Below are 12,876 nucleotides of genomic sequence, written 5' to 3'. Positions count from 1 at the left end.
AATAGATGCAAGCAATGCACTGGCGAGGTGATCAGGGCTGGGGTCTGAGGGCATTCTGAGGGTGTGGGCGGGTGATTGAGTGCCCTAGGGGCAGATAGGGGTCTAATCTGATAGGTAGCAGTGACAGGGGGTGATTGATGGGTAATTAGTGGGTGTTTAGGGTAGAGAATAGATGGAAACACTGCGCTTGGGTGGTGATCTGATGTCGGATCTGCGGGCGATCTATTGGTGTGGGTGGGTGATCAGTTTGCCCGCAAGGGGCAGGTTAGGGGCTGATTGATGGGTGGCAGTGACAGCGGGTGATTGATGGGTGGCAGTGACAGGGGGTGATTGATGGGTGATTGATAGGTGATTGACAGGTAATCAGTGGGTTATTACAGGGGAGAACAGATGTAAATATTGCACTGGCGAATTGATAAGGGGGGGTCTGAGGGCAATCTGAGCGTGTAGGCGGGTGATTGGGTGCCCGCAAGGGGCAGATTAGGGTCTGATCTGATAGGTAACAGTGACAGGTTGTGATAGGGGGTGATTGATGGGTGATTGATGGGTAATTAGTGGGTGTTTAGAGGAGAGAATAGATGTAAACGCTGCGCTTGGGTGGTGATCTGATGTCGGATCTGCGGGCGATCTATTGGTGTGGGTGGGTGATCAGATTGCCCGCAAGGGGCAGGTTAGGGGCTGATTGTTGGGTGGCAGTGACAGGGGGTGATTGATGGGTGATAGGTGATTGGCAGGTGATTGACAGGTGATTGACAGGTGATCAGTGGGTTATTACAGGGAAGAACAGATGTAATTAATGCACTGGTGAATTGATAAGGGGGGGTCAGAGGGCAATCTGAGCGTGTGGGCGGGTGATTGGGTGCCCGCAAGGGGCAGATTAGGGTCTGATCTGATAGGTAAAAGTGACAGATGGTGATAGGGGGTGATTGATGGGTAATTAGTGGGTGTTTAGAGGAGAGAATAGATGTTAACAATGGATTTGGGAGGTGATCTGATGTCGGATCTGCGGGCGATCTATTGGTGTGGGGGGGTGATCAGATTGCCCGCAAGGGGCAGGTTAGGGGCTGATTGATGGGTGGCAGTGACAGGGGGTGATTGACGGGTGATTGACGGGTGATCAGGGGGATAGATGCATACAGTAAACAGGGGGGGTGGTCTGGGGGGGGGGGGTCTGGGGAGAATCTGAGGGGTGGGGGGTGATCAGGAGGGGGCAGGGAGCAGGGGGGGGGATAAAAAAAAATAGCGTTGACAGATAGTGACAGGGAGTGATTGATGGGTGATTAGGGGGGTGATTGGGTGCAAACAGGGGTCTGGGGGGTGGGCAGGGGGGGGTCTGATGGGTGCTGTGGGTGATCTGGGGCGGGGGGGGAGAAATCAGTGTGCTTGGGTGCAGACTAGGGTGGCTGCAGCCTGCCCTGGTGGTCCCTCTGACACTGGGACCACCAGGGCAGGAGGCAGCCTGTATAATACACTTTGTAAACATTACAAAGTGTATTATACACTGTGTATGCGGCGATCGCGGGGTTAACATCCCGCCGCCGCTTCCGTATAGCCGGCGGGATGTTGCGGCGGGCGAGCGGTGACAGTAGCCGGCGGAGGATCGCGTCACGGATGACGCGATCGCTCCGCCCATGCCCTTAGAAGGACCGCCGCCTCTGTGGGTGAGCCGGTCCTTCAGGGCTCCACTTCCCGGCCGCCCCTGTGCGTTAGGTGGTCGGGAAGTGGTTAAAGGCTAACCAAGTTGTTGCCTCTCCAATTTCCGTCCCATTATTAAATGCATAATAATCTTGTATTCCTTCTAATATCAGTTTTTTGTTCTTTTCAGAGTGAAGTAGTGAGGTGTTAAGTCTCCAGGGTGGTCTAGAGGATTTGGGAGATGAGAGGTCTATGTTTAAAGTTATAGGTGCGTGGTCTAACCACGTGATGGAATGTATAGATGTTTTAGACACTTGGTAAGGACCACCTGTTGACTAAGAATAGATCGATTCTAGTGTATACATGGTGGACCTGAGAGAAAAAGGTATAATCTTTTTCTGATCCGTGGGTGGTTCTCCAGGTGTCAAAAAGGTCCCATTGAGCTAAAAGAGATGAAAGGTTCGGGGTTGACTTATGGGGGGCTAGTGAGGTAGTGTCCATAGAGGGGTCTATGAGCATATTAAAATCTCCACCAATTATAAGACCAGGGTGGTTGTCCTTCATAACTTTAGAGAGCAGTTTTTTGATAAATTTATATTGGCCTGAATTTGGGGCATAGAGGTTCAGCAATGTACACGGGGTTTGGTTAATGCTGCAGGAAATTAACAAATATCGTCCTTGATTATCTTTCTCTGAGTGGATTGTAACCAGTAAGTCCTTATGAAAGGCGACCAGGACTCCTCTTTGCTTCTTTGAGAAGTTGTTAGAGATTATTAGTGGGAAGTTTGGGTTAGAGCATGGGGGGGAGTTTCCTTCCATGAAGTGAGACTCTTGTATGAAGAGAATGTCTGTTTTAAGTCTGGTTGCTTCTCTCCACATGGAGTGGCGCTTCAAAGGGGTGTTGAGACCCTTAACATTGATGGAAGTAACCATAGTCACTATAGTTGAGATGGGTGTCGAGGTCGGTCTTTTCTCTAATATTGTGCTGATGCTTTCTCCGGATGAGCCGGGGTGACTCCAGGGGAGGGGGAGATGGGGGAGGGAAGGACCATCTTTGCCGCATTATGTTGCTGAAAGCCAGGTGAAAGAGTGTGGTATGAACCAGTAGTATAGAAAACTTAATGCTTATATCTGGAGAGATCCATAGTAGTATTAGGATGAGAGAGGTCTCTCCAAGGTGGGGGAAGGGGCAACGGGTGATGTTCCCAACCAGTAATGTTGCCCTTCTCATAAGAGATAACAGATAGAATTTGAGCCTGTAGTGCCCTTTAAGAAACTTTGTGCCAGTCTTGTCTTACTTTAGATGCTTAACTGGAGCGTTGGGGTTTGGAGTGATCTTCTTTAGGTTTTATGCCCCAGGAGGTCAGGAGTTTGAGGCCATCATCTGTGGCGTGGATAGCAAAAATCTTGCCGCCTTTTTGGATAAGTAACTTTGTGGGGAAGCCCCAGTGGTAAGGGATGTTGTGCTCTCTCAAAGCTTTGGTGATCTGTATCATAGATCTTCTTTTTGTTAGAGTGGCTTGGGAAAGATCAGAGAATAAAGTAATGCTGGTGTAGGGATCTGGTAATGCGCCCTTTTGTTTAACATAATGAAGCAGATTCTCTTTTGTGTGAAAGGACTGAAAGTTGCAGATGACATCTCTTGGTATGTTATCTGGGAGGTGCTGGGGTTTAGGGAGCCTGTGGGATCTTTCTATGCATCTTTCTATTTCTGCAGACTGGGGTAAAGTGATGTGGATCAGTTCCTCAATATATTTTTTCAGCTGCTGCTGTTGGATAGATTCATCTATTCCTCTAAATTTAAGGTTGCACCTTCTGTTCCTATCTTCTTGGTCTGCTAACTTCATTTTTAGCCAGCTTATGTCTTGTTGTTGCTGCTCCCAGCAGTCAACTGCAGTGTTATGTTCTTTAGTGAGCAGAGCAATGCTATTTTCCACTGTTGCTACTCTATCTCCTAGCAGGCTGACGGATTGCTGGAGGTTGTTGGATATCTGTAACATGTCAGCTGAAAGAGACGTTTTGAGGGATACCAGCATTTTTTTTAGATAGGCTTGTGTGATGCTCTGCTCTGAGGCTGAAATGTGCTCCAGTGTTATGAGCTGTTCGTGAGGGGGAGAGGCTAAGATGGCCACTGGGACTGTTTGTTCGTTTGAGGGAGACAGCTTCAACTTGGTTTTGACCGGTCTTCTAGATGAGGGGGAGCAGGATTCGCGAGATGAATCACCCGCTGGGTCAGAGGTGAGCTGGGCTATGTCTGCTGAGGGAAGGATTTCCGTACCTTTTATCGGAGCTCCTGTCTGTGAGGTCGCGCCGGCGCCATCTTTGCTGGAGGCCCGCGCTTGTATTCCAGCGAAGATCTCCGGCAGCTTATTCAGCTGCAAGTTCTTTTTTTTCCTTTTTAAGGACAGCTCCATCTCCATCGGGGATTCCGCCATCCTTCTTCACTGTTCTGGGGAAAAAAATGATGGGTTGGCTCGCTTTTTATGCCGCTTAATGCAGGGTCACTACACGGAGCTCCTGTCTCACACGTCCAGCGTGATAGCGCGGCGGACATGCCCCCCCTTGCTTTTTTATTTTTAATCGGGTACCATTGACTTTAAAGAAGGTTTCCCTGGTTGCAGTATATTTGGACTGGTGCAGCAGGAAGTCATTCTCGTCCTTGAGGGTCTTCTGCTCACAGTGTTGGCATAGTCTCTCCTCCCTGGATTTGTATGTTTGTCTGTGTCTCCCAGACTCAATTTCAAGGTTGTGAGCACTCAGTCTGTGGAGGCTCAGGATTTTTCCTCGCTTGAGAGTTTTAGAGATTTTCCAGGTATGGGGCTATTTTGTATTCTCTCTGTAGGGACTGGTATATGGTTAGCTTTTGTGACCATTTTATTTCATTCCTCCATTTATCTACAAAATCCTCTTTGCTCTTGGCTGTGGTGTGCTTTATGTAGGCTCTTGATAGGACTAGTGCATATGAGTTTGGAGGCAGCAGAGAGTTGACAACTTCTTTCAGGGCACATGGCTTTTCTTGGTCTTCATTGTGCATGCTGCACAATGAAGACCAAGGCTTTGTAGTGGGGTGAGTCGGGCCTGCTGCTCTGTAGGTGGGCCCAGTAGGACAACACTCTCTTCTCTATCTCAAGCAGTAGTGGGAATCTACCCAGCTCAGCTCGGCAGGCATTGTTTGAGATACTCCGATGGACCTGGAGGAGGTGTTTGTAGAATTCCAGGTGGAATATTTCTAAGAGGCTAGATTCCCAATTTGATTGATCAGGGTAGGTGATGGGGCCCCATATATCACTTCCATAGAGCAGGATTGGGGTGATGATACTGTCAAAGACTTTCAGCCAGACCTTCACGGCTGGTTTGAGCTGGTGCAGTTCTTTCCTGATGGCATAGAACATTCGGCGAGCTTTAGCTTTCAGGGCCTCTATGGCTGATTTAAGGCTTCCAGATTGGTTGATTTCCATACCAACGTGGGTATATTTGTCAATTCTGCTGATTTCACAGTCAATGAGTGTAAAGGAAGGGCTCTGGGCTGACTTTGTGTTTTTCCTCTGGAACACCATGGTTCGGCTTAGGGAGTGTCTATAAATCTGAACTCTGAATGATTCTTTATCAGTGACTTAGCAAATGCATTCATTAGTGAATGTGAGGAGAGCAAAAGGCTATTTCTCTCCAGTCCCTTACATCGGTCTTTCAGGACAGGATTTTTTTTTTCGCCTGACCTTCACGGCTGGTTTGAGCTGGTACAGTTCTTTCCTGATGGAATAGAACATTCGGCAAGCTTTAGCTTTCAGCATCTCTATGGCTGATTTAAGGCTTCCAAATTGGTTGATTTCCATATCGAGGTAGGTATGTTTGTCAGTTCTGCTGATTTCACAGTCACTGAGTGTAAAGGACGGCTCTGGGCTGACCTTGTGTTTTTTCTCTGGAATTCCATGGTTCGGCTTAGGGAGTGTCTATAAATCTGAACTCTGAATGATTTTTATCAGTGACTTAGCAAATGCATTCATTAGTGAATGTCAAGAGAGCAAAAGGCTATTTCTCTCCAGTCCCTTATGCTGGGAATACACGGTTCGTTTTTGCCTTCGTTTAAACCTTCGATTCGTTCGGTAAACGAATCGAGTGTTGAAAACGTATGTGAAAATAGTCATAATCTCATTATAGTTTCGATTAATAGACCCCAAAAACGAACGACTAGTGATCGAACATGTTTGATATTATCTCTCTTTATCCATCTAATCGAGCCATTGGTAGGCTTGATGGCTCTTCAGATCGATTATATATTCGTTTATGCTAGTCCGTCCCTGTAAAAAGGGATTTTCGTTTTGTTTCTTTGCAGCCTTCGATCATTGGAAAAACGAAACCATCAGAATCGAAAAAAAACGAAACCGTGGGTGGTGATATTAACCGTATGACTGATTATTTCGGGATCGAAAAGGACAAAAGGCACAATCGAAACGAAGGTTTAAACGAAGGCAAAAACGAACCGTGTATTCCCAGCATTACATCGGTCTTTCAGGACAGGATTTATTTTTCCGCTTGGACTGACAGTAATTTATTTGTCTTTCCCCATCAAATCTCTCCAAGCCACCGCCTAGGTGGTCTATAGGTTAAAGCGCCTCTAATAAGGATTAGGGAAAAACATTTTGAAAAAAGGGTCTCTATTTTTGATCATGTCTAGTCTTTGAGACAATTCTTCATCAGTGATTGCACAGGGGTGGCGGAAAAGCGCAAAGTGCTCACCACCATGATTAGGGATTGTGTTTGTACAAATCGCATTACAGGACTGACACTGCTCCCTGCTACCACATAGCTTTTCCATCAGTAATTCATGAGATTTCCTAACCAAACTGTCAAAAATATTTGTTTCCAAATTATTTTCAACAGCAATATCCCACCTTTCACACATGGCTTCCTGAACATACGCAATATCCTTGATCTCCTGATGTTCAATACTCTTCAGATCTGCTCTCTGAAAGGTCACCAGATCCTCAGTTCTTTTGTAGAAATCATCCAGCCACTGAGAGATATCACCATTTCTGTTCTCAACAAATCTGGTGGAATCACTGATGCTCTGAAGAACTTGTTTGTGGAAATAATCAAAGCTGATCTGTAAGAGAATTTTCAGTCTGGGTAAATTCTTGCCTAGGAAATTTTGATTGACACGCTCCTTAATAAAGCTTTCAAAAAACCTATTTGGAAAATTATTATATTCCTCCTTGTGTTGTTTATAGTCTTCCCTTTTAGCTAGTTCTATCAAAACATACTTTTCCAGATTGGAATGATCACCACTAAAAGCTGGATAGCTGGCTGTCATCACTTCAACAATTGCCAGAGCAGTCTTGTCACATAATTTTCCGTCTAGTGCATTCAGTACCTTCAAAAGCAGGATGTCAATGATGTCAAGTAAGGGTTTTTGTTCCTTGGGCTTAGGCTGATAAATCCATCTTGTTACAGTTGCATATGAATCTATGTTCTCACTGGAACGCATGTGTCCCAGAAGACATTTTAGCAGGCAACGGATGACACATTCATCTGATTTGGGCCTTTCAATGTAAAACTCCACAACTTTTTCTAAGTAAGATCTTAAGTCCTTATGAGGAAGACAAACATTTAACCATATCTTGTAGTTCCCTGTCTTTTCATTAACTTTTTGCCTGAAATCAATCAACTCTTTTAAATGCTGGTATGCTGGTTCAACCTGCCAAGAGGTCAGCTGAGATAGAAAGGTGTTGGCTTCATACAAAGCAGTAGAAACATTTTCACCAACTGATAAGATATAGTGTATACCAGTGACTGATCCATAGATGTTTTTCAGATCTTTTGCCACTTCATAAACCTCTTTAAAGTCTCCCTTGTGATGAGACAGAATTATATCCCAAACTGGAATGAGTTTGATGCCTCGGTCGATCACACTCCAAGTCTTACTGTTGGCTTGAAGTCCTGACTTCCATTTATCAAGAGAATCCACAGTAACCGGTCCTCCGGTTTTTGTAACCAACATTTCATACATTTTTTTCATTTGTTTTTTCTCTCCTGTGGAAGATGCTTCCTGTGATAAAGTTTTTGAACGCTCACCACTAGCTGAAGCCGAGAATAAACCAGAAAAACCTACACCTGCTGAGGCATTCACAGCTGTCCTAGTTTCCTGTCTCATTTCTTCCAGCAGCTCCTGTTTAAATCCCTGAGATAAAGCCGTCCACCAGTATATTCCCCCAAAATGAAGAGGTCCCTGGTTAGCATGAGAGCCAAAGCGACTGAAGAACTCTTCATATCGCTGTTTAGCAATGGAGGATTTCTCCATTTCATCACACTCTGTCAGTAGCTTCTCAATAGATTTCAGCCCCTTCAGGGCTGCTGAAGACAGCCGAAGCTGCTCGTGGCTAATGTAGCAGGATGCCAATGGAATGTAGTTGTACTTAGTTGTAGAGATATAGGTTTGTTCCATGTGAGACTCTTTTTTTTGTTCTGACATGCTATTTGAGCTATAACTAAAACTGCCCTCTACTTGGAATATCCCTGAGCCTTTTTTGGCTAAAGTAGCAATGCTGAAACCCAGCTTCTCCACAGATTGGGAAAATGCAGCTTCTGCTTCTGAGGAGGTGAACTCTTTCTGCTGAAGAACAGGCTTCTGCACAGGGCCAGCTATTACAATGTCCTCTGGCACAGCAAGAATCTTCTCCCGATTCATCAGAACATGGTCCATCTGTTTAGTAATGTATATTCCTTCCAAACCAAGGCCTCCTGAAGCCTGGTATAATAGATCTTCACCTGATAGGTTACCAGGATTTGAAAGTTCTCCATCTGTTACAGCCAAATAATCTTTGTGGGACTTTTCTATAGTTTTCTCAAGTGATTGGGAGCGTTCTGCAGATGTAATTCTGGCTTTCTGCGTGGTTTTAGCTGGTGGGTTAGCCATTTTATCAGTCCTTGTTTTGACTTCCTGTCTCTCTTTTTTAGTTTCCTCTAGTCCTGCTTTGACTTTCTCTTGGTTGTCTTTGCTTTCTTTGTTTTTATTGTCTAGCAGTTCTTTAACAGAAGCTTGTGTATCTTCTATGTTCAACAGTTTCTTCAGTGCCTGTTTCTCCCAAGGATGATCTGCATGTTTTTCAAGCTTAAGGTAATCCTCAATACCTAAGTATTGTAAAGTGAGTGCATCTTTGACTTCGAGAGTATTGTCGAGATGCGGCAGCCATTTATCCGGTTTAAGTCCAACCTCTTCCAGTCTTCTTCCAAGGTCGTTCTTTTCCGAGCTTGCTGGAGCCTCATTAGTCATGGCTGGAAAACAATATATTTAAATTCCTTGTGAGCTTTAAAAATATTTAAACATTTCTAGACATTCAAATATAACCTACATTGCAAATAAATACAAATGAAAATGGTCCCTATTTTTACCTGGACGCTTGGGAACAACTTCTCAGTCCACTATTCAAGTGCGGTCTATACTTCCTCAGAGGAGGAGCTTCTGTAGTCTGCTGTACTTCCTCAGAGGAGGAGCTTCTGCAGTCTGTGGAAGAAGAGAATAATGTACTTCTCCTTAAAGTGGCCCTTAAATATCCCAAAGCAATGTAAATTGAGAATATTATTGTTAAGCCTTTACTATACAGCACATAACAGTACGGTACACAATTCGGGTTATTGACAGAGCACAAAATGTAATATTTTTTATTATTGCCATAATCGTGTAGGATCTTGTAATGAATAGTGGAGATGCCACCGCGCGGTCTGGCGGCAGGGCGGCTGTCTCCGCGTTCAGACCGGCGGTTTCCATACAGCAGCATGCGTCTGGTTTGCCTGGGCCTTCTAGTGCACTCAGGTGAAGAGCTACGCGTGCGCGCGCCAGGCGACAGGACATTTATACCAGCAGAAGGGGAATCAGCTGATCAGGCCGATCAGCTGATCCCAGCTGGACTCTGGATTGGCTGAGTGGCTCGGGCGGAGCTGCACAGCACTGCAGGTATATATAGACCTTGCTTGTCAGTTGCTGGTTGTCTGCCGTTGCGAATACTTACGTGTGAGCACTCAGACCTCAGTCAGATCCTACAGTGTGTTAGAACCAGGTGGACCTGGGAATTCACACTTAGCCAGATTACGCTCTTGTTATTACTGTGTCATTACTGTGTTATACTCTAGAACAGTTCCGGGGTGTTGTGACCAAGGACCTCACACCCAAGTTTAGGATTACTGTGTCATTACTGTGTTATACTTTAGACCAGTTCCGGGGTGTTGAGACCAAGGACCTCACACCCAAGCTTAGGATTACTGTGTCATTACTGTGTTATACTTTAGACCAGTTCCGGGGTGTTGAGACCAAGGACCTCACACCCAAGCTTAGGATTACTGTGTCATTACTGTGTTATACTTTAGACCAGTTCCGGGGTGTTGAGACCAAGGACCTCACACCCAAGCTTAGGATTACTGTGTCATTGCTGTGTTATACTTTAGACCAGTTCCAGAATGTTGACACCAAGGACCTCACACCCAAGCATAGGATACTGTTATCCTTTAGACTAGTTCCTGGGTGTCGAGACCAAGGACCTCACACCCCAGACTAGGATTGTGATTTATATCTGTTATGACCATTTGCTCTGTCTTCCCTTCTGGCTGTCACTCATCCCTTGAGGGTTCAGTCTGTCTGTACTACCCAATACACTATTCCACCAATTGTCAGTTAGCTGCAAGGACCTCTTGCTCATCAGAGTGTCCTTTCTGCAGTGCAGCCAGTGGCCTCTATCCCATTGGAGTCCCCTGGCTGCAGTACAGTCTGATTTCCAGTTTTCCAGGGAATCCCTGGCTGCCAGATTATCTCTATCTCCTCTCTTAAGGAGATAGTCCCTGCACAGCTGAGGGCCACCTGCCCCTCAGGTGGTCTTTGGCCGAAGTTATCTGTGTCTCCCACCCCACGGGAGATAGCCTTCAGTTGCACCAAACTCTTACACTTCATTAGGTGTCCAGAGGTTAGTCATATTTGTATTATTGGTGATTCTGCAGATCATCCATAATCAGGTATACATCTGTATTGTTGATGATTCTGCAGATCATCAATAATCAGATTCTCTCTGTGTGCTGACACCAATCGTTACAGAACGGCAGACCAAAAACACTATGGACGCACTGTATAGTCATGTTGAAGTCCTGACCACCACGGTAAACAATCTTTCCGGGGTAATTATGAACCAACAGACTCAGATCAATCAGTTATTTGGGGCTATTCAGGAAATTCAATTAACTATAAATACAGTGCGATCCCCTCCAGTCATGGACATTCGCATGTCCGTACCTGAAAAGTTTTCTGGCCATAGATCTGACTTTCGGAATTTCAGAAATCGTGTACTGTCTTATTTTGAGTTGAGGCCTACCTTGTCAGGAACTAAGTCCCAAAGGGTAACATTTATAAAGACCCTGCTGTCGGGTGATTCCCAAACATGGGCATATAGCCTACATGCAGAGCATGAGGCGTTATCATCAGTTCAGGAATTTTTTAAGGCCATGGCCATTATATACGATGACCCGGATATTTCTTCCACTGCTGAAAAGAAGCTCAAGATGCTCAGGCAGGGTCGTAAATCGGTTGAGGCTTACGCCGCTGAGTTTAGGAAGTGGGCTGTCTCGGCTAGATGGGGAACATATGCTTTATTAGTATGTTGCCAGAGGGACTGGATACCTCTGATACCTTGAACTGTTGAATAGGCAAGCGCTCCGCCTAACTTTTGCTGGTGTTAATTCAGTCTCCTTTTTGCCTCAAGGGCTTTCATACTGTTGTCTCTAAACATTTTTATTGCCCCTAATATATGTGAGCGCTTTTATACGTTTTTACACATATGCTTTATTAGACTGTTTTTTGGCAGGATTGTCAGATGCAATCCATGATGTGATGATAGGACATCCTGAACCCAAATCTGTAGACGAGGCAATTTCTTTGGCCGTGCAGATAGATCGCCGTTTGCGCTACCAGAAACAGATTCGTGGTAGGAATGCTATTGTAACGATTGTGGGATATCTCCGTGTTCAGCACACGAAGATGTGCGCTGACACTGCGGAGGTCCTCCACAAGCGTGTCAAGATACTAGAACCCAGCGTTTGGTGCAAGCACCAGTAGAGGGGAATTTCCAACGGCAGATGGAGCTGTGGAGTGCAGAGGAATAAACCCTCTGCACTGCACAAATGCCAGATGGAAATTGTACGAAAAGCAGCAATGCAAGGCAAGATAGCCCCCAAAGAGTGAGAGCAAAGAGACAGAATCAATGTGTGTCCAAACTAGTCGCCACCCAGCGACGGTGAACACACAACGGCGGAAACGAAGTGGGAACGCAATCGCAAGAATGGCGATTGCCAGATAGTGACACCAGACTGAGCAGGATAGAGCACGAGAGTAGCAAAGGCACAGCAAAACAACAATAAAAGATAAGGAAAATAACAAACGCTAGCTAAACGCGAACACTGCACTCATTCGCAACAGCGAACGTGTTTACAGCGCGGTCTCCGCACGAAAAGCGCAACAGAGACAAACACGCTACCCTAACTAGCCACAAGTAACACAAATGAGCACAAACAGACAAGACAGACAAATGAGGTAGCCGGTAGCAACCGCTGCTCCAGCTTACACTCCAGGAACTCAGATCAGAAGGATCTACCGCCGCTACCGCTAGAGGCTAGTGCGATCCAAACAAGACAGACAGATGAGGTAGCCGGTAGCAACCGCTGCTCCAGCTTACACTCCAGGAACTCAGATCAGAAGGATCCACCGCCGCTACCGCTAGAGGCTAGTGCGATCCAAACAAGACAGACAGATGAGGTAGCCGGTAGTAACCGCTGCTCCAGCTTACACTCCAGGAACTCAAATCAGAAGGATCCACCACCGCTACCGCTAGAGGCTAGTGCGATCCAAACAAGACAGAGCGATTCGCTATCAACCGCCGCTGGCGACAGCGCAATCGCGACAGACAAGACAGGACAGAATAGGCAGTACAAGTATACACAAACTGACTGCACTAACTAGGAATGCAAGGAGCACTCCCCAAGAATTAACTATACTAAGATAGCAGTGGCTGACTCTCCAGGTGAGTCCAGCAGGAACAGGAACAAACCTCTATGAGCAGCAAAGGACTCTGGGAACATATGGTATTTATACTGCAAGCCTTCACAGGAGGCAGCTAGGCCATTTGCATGACAAGTGTATGCAAACTGCCCAGCAGCAGAGCAGGTCTGAAACTTTCAAAGCACAGGCAGGTCTTTTTTCCAGAGACC

At 45.8% G+C, this 12,876-nt stretch overlaps 1 protein-coding gene across 1 annotated transcript in view; it reads right to left on the bottom strand.

The window, feature by feature from the left end:
• LOC137533623 (interferon-induced very large GTPase 1-like) overlaps positions 1-8,905 on the bottom strand; it is a 169,331-nt gene extending 160,426 nt beyond the window's left edge. Inside the window, exon 1 of the mRNA XM_068254966.1 lies at positions 7,280-8,905. Coding sequence (XP_068111067.1) covers positions 7,280-8,905 — 1,626 coding nt within the window. The remainder of the gene's footprint in view (positions 1-7,279) is intronic.
• Between the last annotated feature and the right edge of the window lie 3,971 nt (positions 8,906-12,876).

The sequence above is a fragment of the Hyperolius riggenbachi genome, chromosome 9 (assembly GCF_040937935.1).
Source record: "Hyperolius riggenbachi isolate aHypRig1 chromosome 9, aHypRig1.pri, whole genome shotgun sequence".
NCBI lineage: Eukaryota > Metazoa > Chordata > Amphibia > Anura > Hyperoliidae > Hyperolius > Hyperolius riggenbachi.
Note: the sequence above shows the minus strand (reverse complement) of the source record. Positions and strands in the feature narration are given on the sequence as shown.